We start from the raw sequence: 24,681 nt of genomic DNA on the forward strand, positions 1-24,681 counted from the left end.
GTTTGCCGCTCAACCAGAACCTATACCTCAGGCACGTTAACTGAATGTAAATCTGCACAATGGAATTAGGGTAATGGCCTTGAGAGAGCAGAGGCATCCCATCCTCTCCGCCAAGCTGAGATAAGCACATTCCCGTTGGAAAGTGACTGTCAGCTCTGTTTATTCGCGGCTGGGAATCTCAAGGTGGGAAACATGGAAACAATTCTTTACCGGTTTTAAAAGTAAACCAAGACTCGATGGTATTATTCTATGTACAAAATGAATTTGAGTCATTCTTCTCGGATTCACAGAGCTGCTGTAGACAGTCGGAGCTTCCAAACGTCCCACAGAGACGGTGGGGCGTTGGAGTGGTGGGTGGGGATGTGGGTAGGGGTGTGAGGTGCGGGAGTCAAAATGACGAAAATGCTCAGGACGCGAAGGCACCATTCGGGAACCAAAACTTTTATTAGCCTGCACATGGGAAAATATATATTGACTAAATTTAAAGTAAGGGAATGCTTCAAATTCAATACAAACTGCTCATGAGGGTGCAGCATGTTTAACAAGAGCGATGTGAAATTTGTACTCTTCACAGAGGCATTGATGTCGATCTATAAGCCCATTGCGTCTGCACTAGCCAAAAACACTTAACCCAGAGCCTTGCACATCTTGGCAAGTATACATCTAAGTTCTTGTTAATTTTAATACGCAGGAGCGCTTCAACCATCTTTGTAGGCAGTGAGTTACGGACTCCCATATACCTTCAGGTGAAAACATTTTTTTTGTCAATTTTCTTAGGGTTTAGCTGGTTATCTTCAATTCATGGCCCATGGTCTTTGATCCCACGTTATTGCCACGCATCCCGCACTCATTAACCTTTGCTGCAAGGAAAATAACTCCAGCGCATCCAATCACACTTCAATATTTGCAGATTTCCGTAAGGTTACAACAAAAAGACTTTTTAACACATCAGAGGCGACTGTTTGAATTGGCTTTTTATGAACTCCACCACCTCTGCTCTCTCCACTTTCCATAAATATGTATTTAAATATGCATTGTATTTCTTTCTGAAATGACGAATCAATGTTTTCCACTGTCATTGAGGAAAGGCATTCCAGACGTTAACAACCAACTGTATAAAAGTAAAAATACTCATTTCTTTTGTTTGTTTTTATAAACAATGATATCCAATTTATGAGCTTTGGTTATCGACCCTCGTGCCATTGGAAAATGCTTCAAATTTTTGCCAATGAGGTTATTTGTCGCAATTGCATTTTACGTTGAAGGAATTCTGGATCTCAAATTTGATTGTGTTAGATATCGGACAGAAGAAGGGAGTTCCCAATGAGAAGAAACATCAAAGGAGCGGATGACAAGAGTTACGCCTCAGGCAGTTTCAATGACAGAAATGGAACACATGCTTGGAAAGGTCTGAAGATTAATCTCTTACTTGGAGGGTGTATTACATGACCTGAAGAGCCGGTCCGAGTTGAATTCTAGAAGACAAAGGGGATATGACTATCCATCCAATCAGTTGTGAATGGAAGTGTCATAGAATGCACCAAAAGCGTCTAAGCTGACAGGAGGGCAGTTCAGGGGATAATGCTTTTTGGAGCCAAATCCCACGTACACCATTTGTTTCCGGCCTCCTTCGTTCTCACTGTACGTCCTTTTTTTACGTAAAGGAGGGTCATGCAGCAATGAGAAGGAACCTACTGTTTCTTCTGTCTTTACTCCTTCTATGTCTGGTGCAGTTGGTGTGTTGAGATTTCTGCTTTCCAGCAGAGCTGGGATGTGCTACTTATTTGCATTTTGAGGTGAAGGTCCAGAGCTGGGAGGGAAAGATGTTGGTGAGTGAAGTGCCGAGCACTTGACATGTCTTCCAAGATAGTGGCAAGCACTTGTTAAGAATGAAATCACTCAAAGGGAGGTGAACTGCTCTGAACAGTGTTACGTCTTTGTTTGCTGAAATGCCTAAATGGAGATTTTGAGGCGGAGAAGCTAAAGATCGATGCACAACAGTCAATCATAAGTCTAATTCCTAACTATAAATGCATGAAAATATGATCATTTCTCTGGAAAACTATCATTCAAATATATTGTTTGTGCCAAAAGTATTCAAATACTATCCTCAGATTCCTGCAAACCTGGATGAGAAACCACTATTGATGATAATGCAGTCTTGGGATAAAATACTTAGTTTTTTTTCGTTCTGACTGCTTAATCCTCAATGAGGTTTATTTATGATTGAGCTGATTTATACAACGCTGGTATAGATCCGTCGGTGAAAGTGAGGACTGCTCCTCTAATGCTGTCTGACGCGCTGTGCCTTACCAGCATCACAATAATGACTCTGGTATGGATCCATAACTCCTTAGAGAAGCCAGATTCTTACATGCACATTGGCCTGCTTGAGATGAGCAAGAATTATTAACAAAAGGTCGAGAGAAGTGTTAGCAATTTAAAATAAAATATATCGTCTTCCTTTCAACAATTGCATCTTGCAAATTAAAGCAAAATGAGCCAGGAGCTGACTTGCGTATAAGGAATTGTTAATAAACGTACGTTAGATTGGACAGCTTAGAAGAAGAATGCAATGCGTGTTTGTAGAAATTGGAAAAAGCTAAGCAATACTTACACTACTGATAGAAATCTATGATGTGGAGATGTCAGCGTTGGACTGGAGTGGACGAAGTCAGAAGCCTCATGACACAAGTCCAACAAGTTTATTTGAAATCACAACTTTCTAAGTGCTGACCATTCGTCAGTTGAAGCGGCCACAATCACTTGGCACACTTCATCTGACGAAGGAACAATACGCTAAAAGCATAGAATTCCACAGTACAGAAAAAGGCCCTTCAGTGGTTCAGCTGCATTTCGAATATTGTGTACAGTTCGGGTTGCCACATTACCAAAATAATGTGGACACTTTGGAGAGGGTGCAGAGAACGTTTACGAGGATGTTACCTGGAATGGAAGGTACTAGCTATGAAGGGAGGTTGAGTAGGTTAGATTTACTTTCAGTAGAAAACAGGAGATTGAGGGGGGACGTGATTGAGGTTTACAAAATCATGAAGGGTAAAGACAGGGTGGATAGAGACCAAGCTTTTCCCCAGGGGTGAAGGATTAAATAACCAGAGGTCATGCTTTCAAGTTGAGAGGTGGAAAGTTTAAGGGGCAAGTACTTCACACAAAGGGTGGTGGGCATTTGGAATGCATTGCCAGCAGCGGCGGTGGAGGCAGGCACAGTAGATCAATTTAAGAGCAGAGGGCTACAAATGCTGAGGAATTGACGAAAAGGTTTGGACAGCACATTTGGATCGTCTCGGGCATGAAGGGCCGAAGGGCTTGTTCCTGGGCTGTAAATTATCTTTGTTCTTTTTCTTTGTTCTAGCCCATCGGACCCATGCCAATAAAATACAACTACCTTATTATTCCAATCCTATTTCCAGTACTTAGCTCAGAAATTTGTATGCCTTGGCATGGTAAGTGCATATCTAAATTCTTTGTTATGGACCAGCCAAACCCCCTGAAAATACATTAAACGATCGTCCAAACACTAGTTTTTCTTATTTTAAACGTAAATGTAAGGTGTCGCTTACATTTTCAGTTCCAGATGCAATTCAGTTAGTCATAATACCAGGTTTGTAGGAAAACATACTTTATTCTACTGTTCGAAGTTTAAAAAAAAGCTTCACAAGTTGTTTCTCTTCTCATAGATTGTTCTTCATCTCTTCTCAAATTTGTCTCGAAAAATATCAAAACGGTAAAATGCGCATCTTAATACCACAGCATCGTCACAACTTCAAGATTGTAATGATGTGGAAATACCAGTGTTGGACTGGGGTGTACAAAGTTAAAAATCACACAAAACCAGGTTATAGTCCAACAGGTTCCAATTAAACCTGTTGGACTACAACCTGGTGTTGTGTGATTTTTAACTCAATATTCCTTACTGACAGTAAGTTACAGATACCCACAGTCCTTTGCGTGAAACTCTTCATCATAAATTCACAACAATGTTTCTTCTAGATCTTAAATAGTTAGCTCTTTCCTCTTCAGTTCTCCACTTGAAGGTATGTATCTGCCTATTGCTTGATAAGCGTTGATTTCACGACCAGATAATATGCAAAGGTTTAGACCAAGACTTCCTCAGTAATGGGTGGGATCAAATTCTGTGCTGCTGGCATTAATTTGCTAACAGGCGAGTTAATTCAGCCCTTTGGTCTTATTAATTTGCACGCTGTAACCTAGGTAGCATATTTTACGTTGAGTGATATGATTTAAAAATGAACTGAGCATTTCTCGCTAGACTTTATTAGACCACGTTTAATGATGCTGAGAACTTTATATTTTAGTTCCTTCATAAACTCGTGTGAATAATCAACACATTTTTACTTTTAATGTACATCGAACATTAGTGGGGCCTAACTAAATGGGCCTTCAAAATTACACATAATAACTGCTTAATTGATCCATAATTAGACACAAGAAAACACATCCTTCATTGCCAGTCGTGGATGGATATTAGGAGAGTCACCATTATGTTCGCAAAGCAGTGCTTGTTTGAAGTATTCATCTTGTTGCACCAACATTTCTGTACTGACACAAGAGAAGATACTTGAAAGTTTTCTTGAACTTGTTATTACAGAGTGTTATAACTTGTTATAACAGGCTGGGTTGACAGTACTGTTAATGTAACAGAGCCAGTATCCAATAGTCCAAAATGGATTGGGGACACAGATTGAACAAAAGGTTTTAATGAACACGATAACATTGTATGGGGTCCAGGTTACAATAAATGCCAGGAGAATTGCGAAGATGGTTTGAGTCACCCTTATTTCTCGGGATGTAATGACCTTCTTCTTAGCAGGAGTCTTGGTCACGGTATTGATTTTGTCAACTCTGATCTCTCTGCCTGTCCCATTCTCGCTACTGATGGTTGGTGCTATTCCTGAATTAGTTGAACTGTTATTGTAGTTTTGAGATTTGCGAGCTATCTTTAAACAAAATAGTTTGCATATTTCCTTACTGAGACAGCTTTGCTCACTTGGAAGATTTGTTCTCTGTTGCATCATTCCTTTTTTCATCTGGTTTGTTGGGAACCCACTGAAAAAAGTGGGCTCATTGAAGAACTCTGGCTCCTTTTCTTGGGCATAATTAGAATTTGTTATTTCACCATTTTGCTTTTGGACGGGGTAAGTGCCGTCATCCACATTGGTTATACTGTTGCCATCCAGTTTTATCATTTAAATCATTCATTAGACTGGGACAAACACTGTCCTTGCTTGACTCTGACATCTTCTTATTCTCTTTTATTCGACGCTTGCTGGCTCGAGATATGTGCGCATACAAGATCACCAGGATAGTGACAGGGAGATAAAACGCGACTATCGTAGTACCAAAAGTAACAACAGGATTTGAGAGGAACTGAACATAGCACTCGCCATCACTAACATTCCGTTCCCCTGTGATAAGCTGCCAGATGAGAATGGGAGGAGTGAACATAATAAATGGTAACATCCAAGAAGTCGCAATCATTATCATTGCTCTCTTAGTTGTTCTCAAAAAGGGTAGCTATGCGGTTTGGTCACATAGAAGTAACGGTCAAGGCTGATCACAAGGAGGTTCATGGCGGAGGCATTACTGACAACATAATCTACAGCAAGCCATAAATCACATATCACTGGGCCCATAGACCAGTAACTTGTTACAATGTAAATAGTGTATAGATTCATGGAGAATGCAGCTACAATCATGTCAGCACTGGCTAAGCTGAAAATAAAGCAGTTATTAATAGTTTGTAATTGTTTGTTCACTTTAATAGAACATATGACCAGAATGTTTCCTATTACGGTCACTAAGCTTAATGATTCTGTTACAATCACAACAAAGACCAATTTAAGCGTTTTGTAAGAAGTCCCATTTCCACTGTCGAGCCAGCCAGCTGGATTACTGAGAGTTTCGTTTGCTTCTGTTCCATTTTCTGCTATCCGATTTTGATGCGTAGTTTGTGCTGATAAAACATAAATGTTGAAGTTAAATAAAAAGATCAATAAAGCATTTTGATTCCAGATCGTTCATTGAATTCTTTCAGGAAAGAACAAACAAAGCAAGCGGCTCTTATAAACGTGAAGATCCTTCTCAGTGCCCGGGTTTAATTCGAAATGACCTCACGGGGCATTAAATCTAAACTGATTACAATTTGATATTAATCACGCGTGTTAGCTTATTTACATTGGTCCAATATGCCCGAATCACGAATGTTTTCCTTACGTTTTTAGTTGCTAACATTTTTTTTTGAGTTGTTAGATTTTATGCATCAGCAGCAAATAATCGTTTAAACTCATTCAATTCAAGGGAGAAGCAGAGAGTTAATAGAGAACAGATGAACCAGTAATACCCCGTCCTCACATACACACACAAAAAAAAACACGTGGGATACAATCTAATTAGCTCTCAGATCACGGCTGAAGAGAGGCTCATGGTCTGAGCTCCAAACCCTGGAGGAAGCGACAAAGCTGAATTTGAGTCAACTCATGCAGTCGTTTTCCATTTGTTCATCTTGCATATGATCTCAGTTCAAGAGGGAACATCCCAGTGAGGAGGGTTGTAGGACATGTGACTGGCAGCAACGAACATTACATATTGCAAGATGCAGAATGATGGATTGTCCCGGTGCTTTCCTGTAAAAATGATGCTTCTGCAACAATTTCGCCCACAGAGCAATGCTGCGAAGATCTTCAAAAAATATGGAGCATACGTCCATTAAGCATCTCCGAGGTGAGATTTATCGGTTTGCATAAATGAACGGAAAGCCACAGAACGATGATGGCTTATCACCATCAACAATTCCTCATTTTTCTAATCACATACTGCCATGATTTATGAGGACAGCGCTGTAAACAGGCAAGGATGATTACTTCTCATGGATTTTGTCATTGCTGAGTAGAATTGAAATAGCATGGCATTATGTAACAAATCTTTACTGAAGCTGGTGCTGCAAAAGTACCAAATATCCCAATCACTGCATGTGAATATCTAAATAAATAATATTGCACCGATTAAAATTCCCATAAGGAGCAAATGGAAACGAAAACAGAAATTGCTAGAGAAACATAACATCGGTAGAGAGATAGCAGTTAACGTTTCCGGGCCAGTCAGCTTTCTTGAGAAAGGAAGAAGCACATGTCTGCTAGTTTAAAATTGACGTTCCAGAGTGTTAAGTGTTCTGAGGTTTGCTGCAGAAAAAAGTTTTCAAAGTTAGTGCCAAGAATGAAATTCAGTCAAAGCTGGGCATTGCATTTCAATCGAAGACTATACATGAGACCAGAGGAACACATTGAACCATGTACAAAAACAAGAGGAATGGAGCCAAACTGATTTTTTTCCCAAGTAGATAAAAGAGACATGATAGAGCAAATCATCTTGGGTTGTGCTGCATCATTCTATGTTTTTTGCTCGTTACTTAAATCGTCAATAGACTTCAGTAAGAAATTGCCAAATTGTTGTTACAAAATAGTGTCCCCGATGATGCTCGTTTTCTGCTCATTTATTCTTTGTGTCCTCTTTTTGAATAAACACTATCCAGCTCACATATTCCAATCGACATTTAAGAAAGTGAATGCCGAGAATTGACATGGGTATGCACTGTTTGAAAACTCAAAACACTGCTGTCTAATTTTTTTTAAACGCTGCACCACATTCGAAATGGATATGGAAAAATAAGGCTTCTTTAGTAGTAAAAGACTACATTGATAATTTCGAATGAAACATTGTGTTATTAAGATAATAAATCAATGCGTGCTTGAATTTTTTAAAAAATCCACGAAATTAGTAGCTGGCTTTTCTTCATTAGCACAATTTAACTTGAAAACGTCTTGTTTTTTTTCTAATTTCCTGCTTTAATTTTGTCAGAAAACAACCAAGCAATTGCCTCTCTTACCTGCGTGATGACACCGCAAGATTTCTTTGATTCTTTGCAATTCACAAACTGGTGTCGAGTAAGGGGAAGGTAATGTCACAATATATTGACCGATTTTTTGTGAGGTGCTTTCTTTCAGTTCATTCATTCCCCCAACCACATTGCAAACATATGAAACAATTTAAAATAGAAATACATTGTGCGTTTGGGCTTGACTGTTGGTGATATTGTACCATCCAGGGAATGCTTCTATCAAGATCACTGTCGTCTCTAAGCTCTTCATAGCTCCCAGGAAACCATTCCTTTTTATTTTGAAGGATTTAGACCGGGCCTAGCACTTCCATAGCGCACTCAGCACATCAGTAGTCTATGCCCTTCTCTCGCACATATTTAATCTAGTTTCCTGTTCATTACCTGTCCTGTACATTAAGTGTAGACACGTCCATCATTCTGCATCATAAGGAGGTTCATATTCTAACTGCTGTGTGGGCAATTAACATCCCGAGTTTTCTCTCAAACAATGTCACTGCGTTGTATTTTTTGCATCGTCATGATCATTTTGACATGTGAAATGATTCTGAAAATCAAAACCGTTAACAGTTTTGAAGAGTCTTATGACTTTGCATTTCACCCGTGTTTCATATTTTTTTCGAACTTTATTTGAACAATCGAGTCTGTTCCCTTTTATTCTCAATCTAATTTTTCTCTGCATCGATTGTTTTTCCCTCTGCGTTTGATTCTGCTCTTCAACTCTCCTTCCCACTCTCCCTTTTGGAAGCTTTTGCTGCTGACAAACCTCATAGTTATTCCTCTATTCGTGCAGACATTAGTTGTGTTTTCAGAAAAAAATCAGGGAAACGAAGCAGCAATAGACAGAAATGCTAGCAGCTACTCTTCCCCAAAGGATTTACAGGTCAACTGTGAAACATGTGCTTTTTTTTTCTTGTTTATTCATTCACAGGATGACGGCATTGCTGGCTTGGCCAACATCTATTGTTCATTAATAATTGCCCAGAAGACAGTTCAAAGTCAACTATATTATTACAATTATGTTTTGTCCAATGCTGAGGGAAGCTACAAGGCAGGAGAGGCATCCATAATATTGATAGTGCTCTTAAAAAATTGATTACACATGCGCAGCAAAATGGTTTGAGAAGCATCAGCTGTAACTGAAAAGTGGATAGCAAATCTTCTCAGTGGTGTATGTTAAAAAAAAACTCAAATGCTCAGCACATCTCTGAAAGAAAAAATACGTTCACACTGAAATGTGTCTAACATCTGCTAGAACGCAAACGTTCTCATGCGCCAGTTTAGAGGAAAGTAGAGACCACGAGGTAGAATAAATAATACAGCAAAACAGGGAAGCACCACGAAGGAGATTTAATAAACTTGGCAATCATTAGTTCGGGAGAAAATATGAGACACGAAATAGCGCTGACTTACTTCAAGGAAATGCCATGGGAAACAAAACAACTTCCATTTGCATACCTTTTTTGGGCCACAAGACATCCTTACCCTGTGGAGGAAGGGTATCAATTAATGAGATTTGAGAAACTGGCATGGGGCTGGGAAGGGGAGCAACATGGAATTTACTGACGACCCTTATGGTTTCAGTCCCATCACTTTATAGCCTGGAAAGTACTTTTATAATGTACTCACTGTTACATATATCGGACATATATGGCTGATTTCACCACAACAAAATTGTGCACTCAGCGTTGTGTTAATATTCGAATAATCAGGTTGTATGATGTTTATGGAGAGAGAATTATTGACCGTGGTACAATAAGTACCTCTCCTATTCGTCAACAACAAAATTACAAGGGAGAGCTTTCATCATTGCGTGCCTGCAGCCAGATCGCAGTTGATTAATCCCTCCAAAAAAAGACATTTCAGTTTTTCAGTTCTGATCATCTGGGAATGTCATTCTGACTCTCCAGCAGTTCAGTACTCCACTTATACAGATAATCAGACGGTGCAGTTGTTCCTCAGTACCGATCCTACGACAGTACATCCAATACATCTCTTCTGACAGTGTAATACTCCTTTAGCAATGACCCTTCCATAACTCTTAACACATCCTGGTAAAGCTTTTCTGCACCCCCCCCCCCCGCCAAAGATTCTACCTTCTTCTGGTATTGGAATGGCCAAAACTATATGCAATATTCCAAATGTGGTCGATTAAATTTCTTTACAGCTGGAACATGTCTTGCAAAATTTTATAGTCTACGCCTTGAGTGATGAAGGAAAGTATGCCATATGCCTTCTGGAAACTTATCCACTTGTGTTGCCACATTCAGTGAACTTTGGATGTATGTGCCAAGAACCGTCTGAATGTTATTGTTTCAAAGAGTTTTATTATTTTTTACTATGTATTACCGTCCAATACTAGACATTCTAAAATACATCAGTTCACATTTGGTCAGACTTAATCTATCTTTCTTTGCCCAAGTCTCCTGCCTATCTGTATTCAGCTGTATCCTCTGGCAAACGTCCTCAGTATTTGTAGCTCCCTGATTTTGTGTATTCAGACGACAGACATTCTAATGCAAACTATTTATGCATTGATCGCAAACAATAGGGATCCTAACACTGAACCCTGTGAAAAAAAAATGAAATTTATAGCTCATGGAAATGTTGCTTAATGTCTCTTATGAGTTTAGACTGGTCTGTACTGTCTCCCTCCATTCTTACAAATAAGAAAAAATGAGTTTGATTTTTGTTCATAACATTTAATCAGGAAAGAGGCTACCTTGAATATCATGATTTGGACATGCCAGCGTTGGACTGAGTTGTACAAAGTAAAAACCACACAACACCAGGTTATCGTCCAACAGGTTTAATTGGAACCACTAGCTTTCTGAGTACTGCCCCTTCATCAGTTGCTGTGGAGTACACAATTGTTAGACAGAATTTATAGCAAAAGTTTACAATGTGATGGAATTGAAATTATATATTGAAAAATACCTTGATTGTTTGTAAAGTCTCTCATCTGTTAGAATGACCATGATAGTTTCACTTCTTTCATATTTAAACCACAAAACATTTTTTAGAAGTTACATTCTCAGATTAACTGTAACAGCTGGTGTCAGTCGAGATAAGATGTTAGGATGTTGAACGTGTTAGCCTGCCTGTGTTCCCTTTCTGTGCCATAATGTTTAGACGGATTTTACTCTAAAAAGTGAGTAAACAGAGTCTGACATGGATTCATGCAGTTTTTGAGCAAAGTACAATGGAACTGCAAGTACAAATTCACCCCACAAACGCATATATGTATTGGATGTAGGTTTGCTCACTGAGCTGAAAGGTTCATTTCCAGATGTTTCGTTACCTTACTAGGTAACATCTTCCAGGTAACTGCATTCTATTTAGATGTTTGGGTTTCTTTGGGTTGGTGATGTCGTTTCGTGTGGTGATGTTATGTGGAGACTTGAGCAAACAGCTTTGCCAACCATCCAACCCAAACTCTGCGTTTGCTACGTGGATGACACCTTTGTCATCACTAAACGAAATAAGTTAGAGGAAACGTTCAAGACCATTAATAATACCCTCACTGACATATATTCACTAAAGAGGAGGAAAACAACAACAAACTTCCATTCCTAGCTGTCACAGTAGAGCGAACAGCCAATGGGGAACTTCAAACCAGCTTCTACTGAAAAACAACACATACACACCAAATATTGAACGTCAGAAGCAATCAACCCAACACCAACAAATGAAGCTGCCTCAGAACATTATTTCAAAGAGCCCGCACACATTGCAGCACGGAAGAACGATGCAGAGCAGAGGAAAATCACCTATACCATGTATTCAAAAGAATGGGTATCCAATGAACACAGTCCATCGATCTCTCAGCAAAAAACCCAAACAAGCAGACAAAACACGTCCAGAAACCCAAGCCCCTCTCCCCTACATCAAAGACATCTCTGAAATGACTGCCAGATTAGTCAGACCCCTTGGCATCATGGTAGCCCACAAACCCACCAACACACTAAAACAGCAGCAAATGAAAATGAAAGACAGTATACAGACAATGAGCAAAACTAACATCATTTACAATTTACTGCGCAAGGACTGTAACAAACACTGCATTGGACAAACAGTCAGAAAACTAGCCACCAAGATGCCTGAACACCAACTTGCAACAAAAAGACATGACCCTCTCGCACTAGCATCCTCACGTCCGGATGAGGAAGGACACCACTTCGACTCGGGCAATACATTCATCCTAGGACAAGCCAAACAAAGACATGCACGAGAATTCCGAGAAGCATAGCAATCCAACAGGAGCTCTATCAACAAACACATCGAGTTAGACCCCATCTACCACCTCCTGAAAAAAGGAACAGGAAGTGATTTCACCACAGGAAATAACATCACCCCAGGAAATGACATCACTAACACAAAGAAACCCAAACATGTAAATGGAAAACAGGGATTTTCAGTATTGCTTCGCATCAGGTCCACTGAAGATGTTACCTAGTAAGATAATGAAACGTCTGGAAATAAACCTTTCAGCTCAGCGAGCAAACCTTCGTCCAAAACCTCAACCTGAGCTACAAATCTTCTCAAAACTCTGTATATATGTATGTGTGCATGTGGGTTTGTGTGTGTGTGCGTGTGTGTTTGCGGTGGGTGGTTGTGAGTGCCTGTGAGAGAGAGTGTATATGTGTGTGTGAGTGTAAAGTCTCTAAGTCTGTGAGAGGATGCATGTGTGAGTGTGGGTGTATGTGCGTCTATAGGAGTATGTGTGCGTGTCTGGCGTGGGGAGGTTGTAAGAACTTATCAGAGTGTAGTGTATATGTGTGTGTGTGAGTGTAAAGTAGTCAAAGTCTGTGAGAGAGTGCATGTGTGAGCGTGGCAGTGTGTGTGTCTACAGGAGTCTGTGTGTGCGTGTCTGTGTGTGTGTATGTGTGTGTGTGTGTGTGTGTGTGCCTCTGTGTTCGTGTGTGTGTGTGTGTGTGTGTGTATCGGAGTGCCTGTGTGTGTATATATAGGGCAATGGTGGTCACCTGCAGTGTGACATGAACTCAAGGTCCCTGTTGAGGCCCTCCCTATGGGTACAGAACTTAGCTATCAGCCTCTGCTCGGCCACTATTCACTGCTGCCTGTCCCAAAGTCTAACTTGGAAAAAGATCACCCGAAAGTCCGAGGTCGAATGTCCTGGACCGCTGAAGTGTTCTCCAACTGGAAGGGAACACTTCTGTCTGTTGATTGTTGTGCAGTGCTCATTCATCCGTTTCCATTGCCTCTTCTCGGTTTCACAAATACACCATGCTTCAGAACATCGTTGCCTGCAGTGTATGAGATAGACACATTGGCTGAGTCGCATGAGTACCTGCCAGGTGGGAGGTGTCCCCATTCGTAATGGTGGTATCTATGTCAACACTCTGACACGTCTTGCAGCGCCTACTGTTACAGGATTGTATGGAGCTGTCCTGAATACCGGGCATTTTGCTAGGAACAATGATCTGTTTGAGGCTTGGTGATTGTTTAAAGGCAAGCAGTGGAGATGTGCGGTAGGTCTTGGCGAGGTGCTCATCCTCATTGATAATGTTTTGCAGGAGGCGAAGATCATAGCTTAGGTTTTCAGCTTCTGGGAAGTACTGGACAACAAAGGGTATCCTGTCGGTTGCAGCAAATGTCAAATCCTGAGGAGGTCATTACGGTTCCTTGCTGTGGCACATTGGAACTGGCAGTCAGTGAGTGGAACATCATACCCCGTTCTTATGAGGACATTCCTGAGTGCATTCAGGTGTCTGTCACATTCCTCCTCATGTGAACAGATACTGTGTTAACGTGGGGCTTGTCCATAGGGGATGGCTGTTTTAATAAATTTTTGTGGAAGCTGGAGAAGAGCCGCATTGTGAGGTTGTCTGTGGGTTTGCGGTAGAGTGTAATGCTGAGGTATCAAACCTTGATGGAGATACGTGTGTCCAAGAGTGAGACAGATAGTAGAGAGCAGTCCATGGTGAGTTTGACAGTGGGATGAAACTTGTTGATATCACTGTGTAGTTTTATCTGTGATTTCTCGCCATGGGCCCAGAGGATGAAGATGCCGTCAATGTACCTGGTGTATAATGTTGGTTGGAGGTCCTGCGAAGAGAAGAAGTCTTGTTCGAATCTGTGCATGACGATATTGGCATATTGGGGTGCAAATTCGGTCCCCATGGCTGTTCCATGTGTATGGATGAAGAACTGGTTGTCAAATTTAGCGAGGATAAAGCGGATGATTTGTAGGATGGTGTTCTGAGATTGGCAGTTGTCTGTGTTGAGTACTGTGGCTGTTGTCACGATGCCATTATTGTGGGGGATGCTAGTGTACAGTGCTGAAACGTCCATTGTGATGAGGAATGTTCCCGGTTCGACTGGTCTATGGGTGCTGAGTTTCTGTATGAAAGTCATAGTGTCGTGACAGAAGCTGGGGATCCCCTGTACAAGGGTTTCAAGATGCCTTCAATATAGCTGGAGAGATTCTCACACAGGGTCCGATTGCCTGATACGATGGGACGTCCTGGTGCATTGGCTTAGTGTATCCTTGGAAGGTAGTAGAAGTCAACTACAGTAGAAGTCCGTTGGATGAGAGCACGTAGGGAACTATGAAGGACTGGATCCAAAGTTCTGATCAATGTATTTAGTTCACAGGTCGGATCAGCTGGTAGTTGTCTGTAGTGTTCCTGATTGTTCAGTTGTCTGTACACTTCCTTGCAGTAATCTGTTCTATTCGGAATGATGATGGATCCTCCTTTATCTGCTGGTTTGATGACAATGTTGTGATTGGTTTTGAGAGCATGGATGGCGTTGCATTGTGAACTGTGATGTTTTGTTCTACCTTGACGGTATGGCTGATGAACCTGGCAATTGTATATTTCCTGATGGCTTGTGCATACATGTCAAACACAGGGCAGCTGCCCTCCGGTGGGGTTCAAGTTGACTCCTTCTTTGGTAGCCCCTCTATAGATCCCTATAATGATTGTTCTGGTTCGTCAGTGGCCTCGTTGCGATCACTGCTGGCAGCCTGAAAGAATTCTTGGAGCCTCATTCATCTGTTGAATTCCTCTGTGTCTGCTGCAAGAACCAAGTGGTTAATTTTGGTGGTGGGGCAGAAATTGAGACCCCTGCTCAGGGTTTCAATTTCTTCCAGTCGAAAAGTATGGTTCAATAAGTTGATAACTGACTTCCCCGCGGTGATAATGCTACCCACTGTGGTGCCAGGGTGGGCTTCGTTATAATTGGCGAGAATGCCAAGTTTCTCCAGTTTTTCTGTTCTTGGTGTGCATGTAAATGGTGTAGTGTTGTTGCCTTGTCTGTTTCGCCAACTCCATACAACTCTGTCGCAGTAGGCACTGCAAGACGTGTCAGAGTGTGGACATGGATACCAACATTACACATGGCAACACGTCCCACCATGTGCGTGGCAGGTAATCATGCAATTCAGCCAATGTTGTCTATCTCATACTCTGCAGGAAAGGATGCCCTGAGCCATGGCATATTGGTGAAACTGAGCAGAGGCTACGGCAGCAAATGAATGGGCACTGCACAACAATCAACAGACAGGAGTGTGTCCTCCCAGTTGGAGAACACTTCAGCCATTCAGGCCATTCGACTTCGGACGTTCAGGTGATCTTCCTCCAACATGGACTTTGGGACAGGCAACAGCGAAAAGTGGTCGATCAGAGGCTGATAGCTAATTTCAGTACCCAGAGGAAGGGCCTCAACCGGGATCCTGAGTTCATGTCCCACCAATGCACTATACACACGCACACACACACACACACTCTCTCTCTCTCACACTCCCGCACTCACACATGCACCCTCTCACAGACTTAGACCACTTTACACTCACGCACACACATGTATACACTCTCTCACAGACTCTCACAACCCCTCAGCCCAGGCACGCGTACACACACACGTTAACATATGCGTTAAACATATGTTTGTGGGGTGAATTTGTACTTGCAGAGTTATATTGTACTTTGCTCAAAAACTGCATGAATCCATTTAAGATTCTGTTAACTCACTTTTTAGATTAGAATCAGTCTAAACATTATCGCACAGACAGGGAACACAGGGAGTCGAACACTTTCAACACCTTAACATCTTATCTGGGCTGACACCAATTGTTACAGTTAACCTGAGAATGTAACATTTAAAAAACAAGTTTTGTGATTTACATATGAAAGAAGTGAAACTATCATGGTCATTCTAACAGATGAGAGGCTTAACAATGATCACGGTATTTTTCAATGTATAATCTCAGTTTCATCACACTGTAAACATTTGCTATAAATTCTGTGACGTACAATTGTGTACTCCACAAGCTCCTGATGAAGGAGCAACGCTCCGAAAGCTAGTGCTTCCAATTAAACCTGTTGGACTATAACCTGGTGTTGTGTGATTTTTAACCTTGATTATCAGTTACTGTTACTGCCCCTCTGCCCTGAAGGCTAATTTTGCTTGTTGTCATGAATGTTGAAACTGTCAACTGACTGCATGCCATTAACATATTAAAAAGGCGCAATTCATAGCATCCACATGTATTTGGATATCACTGTTTACCCGTGGGTCAGACCTAACATACTCCACTTACTACTGTTTTTGTAGTTATTTCTGTTAGCCAATTTGTTATCACCAATATCCCTTTCAATGCTAGGGAGGTTAACTGTCATTTTGTTTCCTAATCTAATTTCGGATTAACAATGAGTTTAACAAGGAATTTTTTTTTGCTTCAGAATGATTAAAGAAAAAGATCCAGCACAGCAGCATGATTTTTGGTTCAACCGTTCTATCCTGGATATTTTAAAGATCTGCTGAACGACCTTCACTTTTTCTCACAGTTTTACAGTATTCTGGCAATTGTTCTTCCTTCAGTTATTTATTATATTCCTGTTTGAAGGCGACAGTTGCATTTGAGTCAATCAACATATCAAGTTCTGGGTTTCAAATCCTGAGCACTGTTTGTGTGAAATTGTTTCCCTTTGTTATTGTGCGTTTTGTTTTGAAAGTGTATGCACTTGATTATCAGTAGTATAGCTACTGGAATCATTTTATCTAATTATAGATCATTATGCAAAAAATCTAATTTGATTTATGGATTGTGGGCATCACTAGCTAGGCCAGTCAGTATTAATCCACCCATCGTTACGCTCATTCAACATTCAAGCGACCTTCCCTTCTAATCATTCTCCCTTTAATGTTTATTTCATCTTTACAATCACAACACTAATACTCACTTCAACCACTTTTGCAGTGAAATCAGTTTTCCTATCAATCTCTGATTGCTGTTTTGGAATTCATTGCTGGTTTTGAAGGGGCCGAAGTGTAATTTACACTGCCAAAAATTTAAGCACTGTATCTACTCTAATTTAAAATATGCCCGCTAGCATGTTTTGGATTGCTAATCCTCTCCTAACGCTTTTCACTGCTTCCACCACATTGATAGCGATCACTTGGCGATCAGGCCTGCAGACATTTTTTGAAATCATACTCGAAAAGGTTTTCTATTTATGTTTATCATAACCTTCTGACTGTTAAAGATTATCAACTTAGAAACAAAACTGCTGTTTCATTTGTTTTTGTTTGTCAACTTGCGGCCACTTGTTGGATTGGTATAATGGTAATGCACAATCGTTTTTTTCCTGTAGCTTAACATGATTTGCAGCTGCATTATTGTTAGTTCTAGTCCTTCAAACAAAAGTTAGTTTTATAACACATTTATTCCTCTTGAATTGTAGCTTACAATTCCTAGAGTTTCTAAGTATTCCCCTATAATATTTTAAAATCCTCCTTATTTCCAATTATTGCACTCTGACACCTGTATTGTTGCCACTCACAAAAAAAAAATCGAGAGTTCTCAGATTATGAATTCAGTGAGAATTACTGTTAATGGTGGGAAGTATCTCGCTCACATCGTTTAATTAATTAACCAATTTAAGTAAACGGATTATTGAACACATTTTTCAACTTCTTTCTGAACTTAATGAGAGTCATGGCATAAATCTAAGTACGTGTGCAGCAACTTAGGAGCTGGAGCATGACTCCTAATTCTTGCCATAAATAAGGCACCAATATAGACTCAGACTCGAAGAACAGCATTCCAACACTTGCAGAATCCACCACATGGGTCGACCATAAGAGAATGAAATTTCCAGATAGAACAAAAAGTAAAGTGATGGATTTGTGTGTCTCTCCATTATCGGATGGGAAGGACACTCGCTATTGCTGCTTCCCTGTGGTCTCTGACAGACTGTTCTGGATAATAATGTATGTCTAATGATGAGAGCATGAAGCAGTAGAATGACGACAAACGGAAACACCAGAGTAAGAGTACAGTGAAGACGCATGGTTGTCAACCTATCCTGTGTTTCCGCGACATTTGTTGATACACAGCAAAACCAAGCTCTGCACCCGAGCAGGTAATCATCCGTTAACATAACATACCACGTGATGTTCTTTATAGAGTTCAGTAAAACCACCGATCCCAGGGTAAAAGCCGCAATTTTCTCAGTGGAATATTTACGTTTAAACTTTTGGCAACAAATGGCTACAAACTGATCAAAAGTGAACACGACAGTGAACCAGACACAACAGTCTGTGGCTGAATGCAGCATGATGTCATGGATTTTAATTATTTCGGTGAAGTACTCAGGGACAAAAATTTTCTGAAAGTGAATAGGAAAGTATCTGTCCACCAGTTCAATAATAAGAAGCAAGGTATCCGCAGCAGCCATAGACAGCAAGTAATGGATAACACATTTGGTGAGACCACAATTCCCCCGAGATAGAATCAGAGCAGTCACTATGTTAATTGTGAGGAAGAGAAATAAATGAGAAAAAATAGTTCACACTTGTAAAAAGAACAACGTCACTATTCATTAATTGTGAAAAGTACAATATATCCATATGTTCCCATTTTGATATATTTTCAGATCTACACCAGTACACAGGACTATCAAAATAGTTGGTGTGTGCATTTACAGATAATTAGGTGGGAAACTCCTCCACGAACTTATTTCAGAGCCAACAGAAGTTTTTCATATTTATGTCAGCGATATTCTGCACGCTGATGATGCTGCACTAATTGCATAGCCTGAAGACAAGTTACCAAACCTCAAGATGTCATGGATTGACGTGTGTAATCTTCTCTTCCACACACTGAAGTTGAAGAAAACTCTGCTTTGGGACAATATGGCGTTTCTACTCACATAATTTGCCTGAAAAAGAAAAACAACACTGGAAGCAATCAATAATTTCTGCCACCTAGTCTACGTTGAGAGCGAAACTGCCTCCGACTGACAAACTCAGAAAAAGCCAGTGTCCACGTTTGATCCGTTGTCAGAACTGATAGGAAGAGAAAAAAACAAACAACTGAAAAAATCTGATGTACGCAACCTTTAGTGGTTGAATACATTCAGCCAATTGCTTATTGATCGTGAAGCCTGAATAATCAAAATGACAATGTCAGGGTAGCGGCGTTAAAGCGACTGAGCCCGAGGCTCACGTGCTCCTTTCTCTCTCTGCTTTTTAACTCTGTTTTTACTTCTTTTTCTTTTTTTATCTTTAGTCTTTTTTAATCTTGATGCCGTTTGCTTTCATTTGGGGAGCTCAAATGAGGAGACATTGGGGGTTGGGGGTTGGATGAGTAATGGTGGCAGTGTAGGGCACAAAGCGGTTGTAGGGAGATGACGCTAGGGAGTGGTGACTTTAGTTCCAGTGGGGGTAACTTTGTTTGGTCTGGTGCAGGAAGCGCCAATGTGGTGGCTGAGGCTGTGGCAGCATTGCTCGGCCCAATGCAGGATTCATGGTGGCGGCGGTGGAAAAATATTGGTAGAGAGTGGCAACTCCAATATTGGAGGGGAGTCATTTGTAACAACTAAACCGGGACTCTTATCGGTGGTGGAGATTCCATGGTCCGACCAATTTCTACCATTGGAGGGAGAGCCAGAAGTCGCCTAGACAGCTTGTGGTATTCCATTTCGTTTTGTTCCTTTTCCTTGGATGTGTACTTGTTGCATTGTTTCTCTAAGATGGCGAGGAGATTGTAGACTGTTTACTCTTTTCACCGTGTTCCTGTACTTGGTATATGACAATAGAATCTAGTCTAATCTAACCGACTGAAGCAAATATGCCAAGAACGGTTTTGGCACCTAAACTGTGGATATCTCAGTAGTTTTGGTAGTTCCACGTCTACAAACAAATTCTTTGCAAGGAGATGAGTGTGTAAGGGAGCTCAACTTCAAGAAAATTGTCAAACAACACTTCAGACGTCAACGGCAATCACAAGTCTAGAATTCTTCCTGAAAATTGATATAAATAAAGACAACTTCTGTAAAGTGCAACCAGAATGCCTTCAAATTTTAGAGATGCAAAACTTGGTCACAATAGATTCCATCCACAATGACGGATGGGGTGAATTCCCTTCGTGATACTTGGATCAGTCTCTCTCATTCCACATCGCTTGCACAAACTTTATCACAAGTGAAGCAAATCATTTCACCGATACTCCCCATTTTTCTGAGGCTGCATTTACATTATCTCTTGCAGGTGGTTCGTTGCTAAACTGAGATTAATTTTGGAATACACGTGTGACAATACAATCTGTTGGTGTCAGTGACAACTCCCCAACGAACACCATCACTTAATGAAAATGAATATTTGAGATAAAGAAAAAAATGGAAGTCTTATTGTGACAGGGTTCCTTTCTCTCTGCCTTAGAATCCAGTCTCGAGTCCAGCATCAAAATGTTTTCGTGCTGGATGTTAAAGTGGTACTGTGATCAAACCAATTGATAATAAGTGAGTAAGTCCATTCACACACCTGATGGCTTTTCAGTATGAGCGGCAACATCTCCTGATCAGCAATCCCGTGGAATGGAATAGCAACCCATTATAGTCATTCCAATGCGAGTTTATGGTCCAATGTCCAAAAACCCTCTCTGCTTTCTGTTTTCTGCTGATTCATAATCCATGGCAGTAATTAATTGTTAAACGTCATGGTCTAGGAAACATGTATTGACATTGATTAAGCTTTGGCTATCAGACAGGAGAAAAAAAGTACTCAGTATAAATGGATCATTTGCACATTTCCAGACTGTGATTACTGGAAGCACAGTCGGATCAGTACATATGTTTGTTCACAACATATATCAATTCTTTGGCCGTGCAAACCAAATATAATTTTCTAAATTGCAGACGTCACTAAGGAACTCAGTGATGTATCCAAGGAGGAACATATAAAACACACTCCAGAAAATGTGGACAGGAATAATGATTCGGAAAAAGTCGGCAATTGACATGCATATATATTTGGGATTATGCAATTTCACAAGAAGAACATATGTCCAGAGTACTCCATAAATGGTGAGAAGTAGACATTTCTAAATTAACAAAGGAACCTTTGTGTGCTTGTCAATAAATCTCTGAAGGCATGCATTCAAGTGTCTTGACATATTAGAATGGTGAACGGAATGTTGGCCTTTCTCACAAGGGGATCTGAGTACAGATGTGCTGAAGTGTTGCTCTCATTATTCGGGAGCTTGTTTAGCCTGCAGCTGGATTACTCTGTGCAGTTTTGGCGACTTTACTCAAATATATATTTAACATTGAAGGAATGTGATGAAGATTCACCAGACATGTTGTCTGGATATCAGGACATGCCTCTGCAGAGAGATTCAACAAAATTGTTCTGTAGACATAGGAGTTTTGACGAATGTGTCGTCATGGCATTGAAAACTGCAAAACATATAAAGAGATCAAAAATGCAAACAAGGTTGTTCCACTGGCTTAGGAGTCGGGAACTACGTGTCATAACATAACAATAACGATGTCTTTCATGACCAAAGTCTGGAGAATTTTGTTTTTGCTCAGAGATTGGAAACCTTAGAGAACTGCTGCCTCGAGCACTGAGGAAGTGCGTCAGTTTAAATACGTGTTGAACAAACTGAATAAAGTGTGATGGTGTTTTGCTTTGCAATGCTGCAAAGGGTTATATGCCTAGAGTGAAAAATATCTTGATACATTCAATCAGAAATGGCTAATTATTGGCAGGTCAGAATTGTCGGGCTGAATGGTCTACTTGTTTTCATATGTTCCTATGTTCCTAAACAAGCGGGAAAGGCAGATGCACAAACTTGAATGGTAGCAGTTTGTCGAAGATGATGTCATAGTCAGTGGATTCAGAAATTTTCCTAATTTTCGGGTAAAAAGAGCTATACCTGTCAAAAAGTAGTGAAGAGACCAAGAAAACATTAGTGGAGTTGGGGACTTCACAGCAAGTTGTTTGTGGGACTGAGTGAGACACTCTCTCACGTGCCACAGACCCCATTAGGTTCAATTATTTCATATCAACAATTTGAAAGGGGTCCACTGCAAGTCTATTGATTACATGAAATTACGATTAGGAGGTGATTCGTGCTTGTTATAAAATGAAGCCATCTCGAAAAGAAACAATGATGTGAAGTTAGGGATAACATAAAGTGAGATGGATGACCGGAGCTGCATTCCAAGTCATGACTGTGAAATCAATCACTAATTATCTAAGGTCTATGTATCTCCACGTGTTGATATGCATCTGTATCATGATGCATGTGAGACAGAATTAGAATTCGTGCGCTGGAAATTTGAAATCTTTGAATCTGAAGGAGAAAATATCAATTGGGTGCAATTGGAAAAGTAAATGGGCTACAGCATTCTAAATGAATCCAATAGCATTAAAAATAAAAGTACATTAATATAACTTGATGGGTGGAATGAATAAAGTTCATTCAATAAATGGCTTTGCTGGCTTAAAACAATGAAAGTTTATAAAACTTTATAACTGGATGTGTAGATTTACCAGGAACACCAAAGACAGCGAGGAGAGGATATTACATGTTTCCTAAGTTGATGATGAAATTGTATATCATCCATTGGTCATTTCAGTAGAGCCACTGATGAGAATAAGTGATGCATCTGCTGACACTAAATATATAAACTAAATAACCGATTGAAAAGTGTTTCTTCGACAAAAATAAGCAGTACAAATTGATTCCAGGGAGGCAGTCATTAATTGCAGTCAGTGAGCAAATACGTTCAGTTAATTCATTTCAGATTCAACACGTTTTGGGATCAGTGCATACATTTGGACACAGGTGCACCCTTCACAAAGCAAATTCCTTGATATTTCCAGTATAAACACGCCATGCAACCAACATCAATTCACTCTTGATGGTCCCATAGCATGACTTGTCTAACTTCAGTGATCTGTTAAGCATACTCTATTTTGTTACGGTTATTAGCCCCATCTCACGCCACGTTTCTATTACAAGCAGAAAATATCTCTGACAGAGACAGGTTCTTGTTTTCCAAAACTACAATACTAATTGCCCTCCACCAGGTGTCACCTGCTGTACACCTGTAACACACCTCAACTGCATTACTGTCTGTGCATAAATGGTGAAAATCCTGCAAAGAACATTTTCCTTCCCTGCTGTCTCCATGCCCTTTGTCTAACTGGAAAGGCATGAGGGAGGCGTAATGTTAAGATACTTTAGAGAATGCATTCTTTGGTAAATGGTCTAGGAGGGTGAAAAGCAGAGCAAGCTGCAATTAGTCTGCAGGTCCGTTTTGTTCTGTGGAGAGAAACATAATAAATATTGCAGGAGGATGACGTTAATCAGAACTGAATAAAGATTAGAATGTAATCATTTTAAGGCAGTGGAAGAGACAAAAGGGTGCCCTGAAGAACAAAATACATTAATTATAAAGGGTGCTAAAGCAGGTTTGATGAAATGGCAATTTTTTTATATTACAAATGCCAAATCTCTTGTTGACTTCAGAAAAGCAACAAAAAATGCAAACATTGATGAGAACAATCGATCCCTGTAGTAATTAACACATTGGATGAAGGAAGAAGAAAGATTAATGAACCAAATAAAAACATATAGGCGACAGAATTTATGCAGAGGTTTTATCTAAAGTAATGGAATGCAATTCATTCAGTTGACCAGACTGTAGCAAACTCAGAAACTCTGCTACTCTTCTTTCAACTTTCATTTCGCTTGATTGGCAGACGAGGACAAGCCAAGGCCAGGAAGGCCAGATTGAGAGCAACATTGGGAATTAACCAACCTAGTATTTCTAAAGTTGGGGCCACACTTGCAAACAGTGGAAGTATATTGCGAATGGTCACTCAGTCTGTAATTAGATTCCTCAATATGCATGAGGCAGCATTATGAGCAAGAACAGATTATACCAAATTTAAAAATGCACATGTAAATCTATACTATCTGTATTATTGGGATATGGCTTTGGTTTCAGAGAACGGAGTAGAAAACAAAGCTGATCTTACATTTCATGTGTCTTTAACAAAAGAAACTTTAGAAAAATGATACCGGATTTTGGAAATAACAGAGATGAGGAGTAGGTTTTCAAGTACTGTGTGGCCACTTGTAATAAGTTAAGTAAGATGCGCATGACAGTGTTGGCTATTTGCCATGAATGGAACGCCATGATGAAGTTATATTGCAATGTTAGCTGTTCACCATGAAGGAACGCTTGGTGATTGGGAGTGTGGAAATTGCAATATTTAGTCGAGGAGAAATAAGGCACTTCGTAAGTGTTAATATGTAAACGTGCTTCGTCTGGAATGATAATATAGAAAAATTGGGAGAACGGAATACGCCTCTTTGCTCACTCAACTGATAACTTAATAACAAAGCAGAACCTTCATTGAGAAACATTTCAAAACTCAGTTTGCAGCTTCAGTCTCAGACTGACCAGCAATAACAAAGCTGT

At 40.2% G+C, this 24,681-nt stretch overlaps 1 protein-coding gene across 1 annotated transcript in view; it reads right to left on the reverse strand.

The window, feature by feature from the left end:
• Nucleotides 1-4,554: 4,554 nt before the first annotated feature.
• LOC140455556 (muscarinic acetylcholine receptor M2-like) overlaps nt 4,555-24,681 on the reverse strand; it is a 35,724-nt gene continuing 15,597 nt past the window's right edge. The window contains 5 exon segments of the mRNA XM_072550483.1: nt 4,555-4,635; nt 4,638-5,228; nt 5,230-5,546; nt 5,549-5,995; nt 13,353-13,531. Coding sequence (XP_072406584.1) covers nt 4,555-4,635; nt 4,638-5,228; nt 5,230-5,546; nt 5,549-5,995; nt 13,353-13,531 — 1,615 coding nt within the window.

This window comes from Chiloscyllium punctatum, chromosome 30 (assembly GCF_047496795.1).
Source record: "Chiloscyllium punctatum isolate Juve2018m chromosome 30, sChiPun1.3, whole genome shotgun sequence".
NCBI classification, from domain to species: Eukaryota; Metazoa; Chordata; class Chondrichthyes; order Orectolobiformes; family Hemiscylliidae; genus Chiloscyllium; species Chiloscyllium punctatum.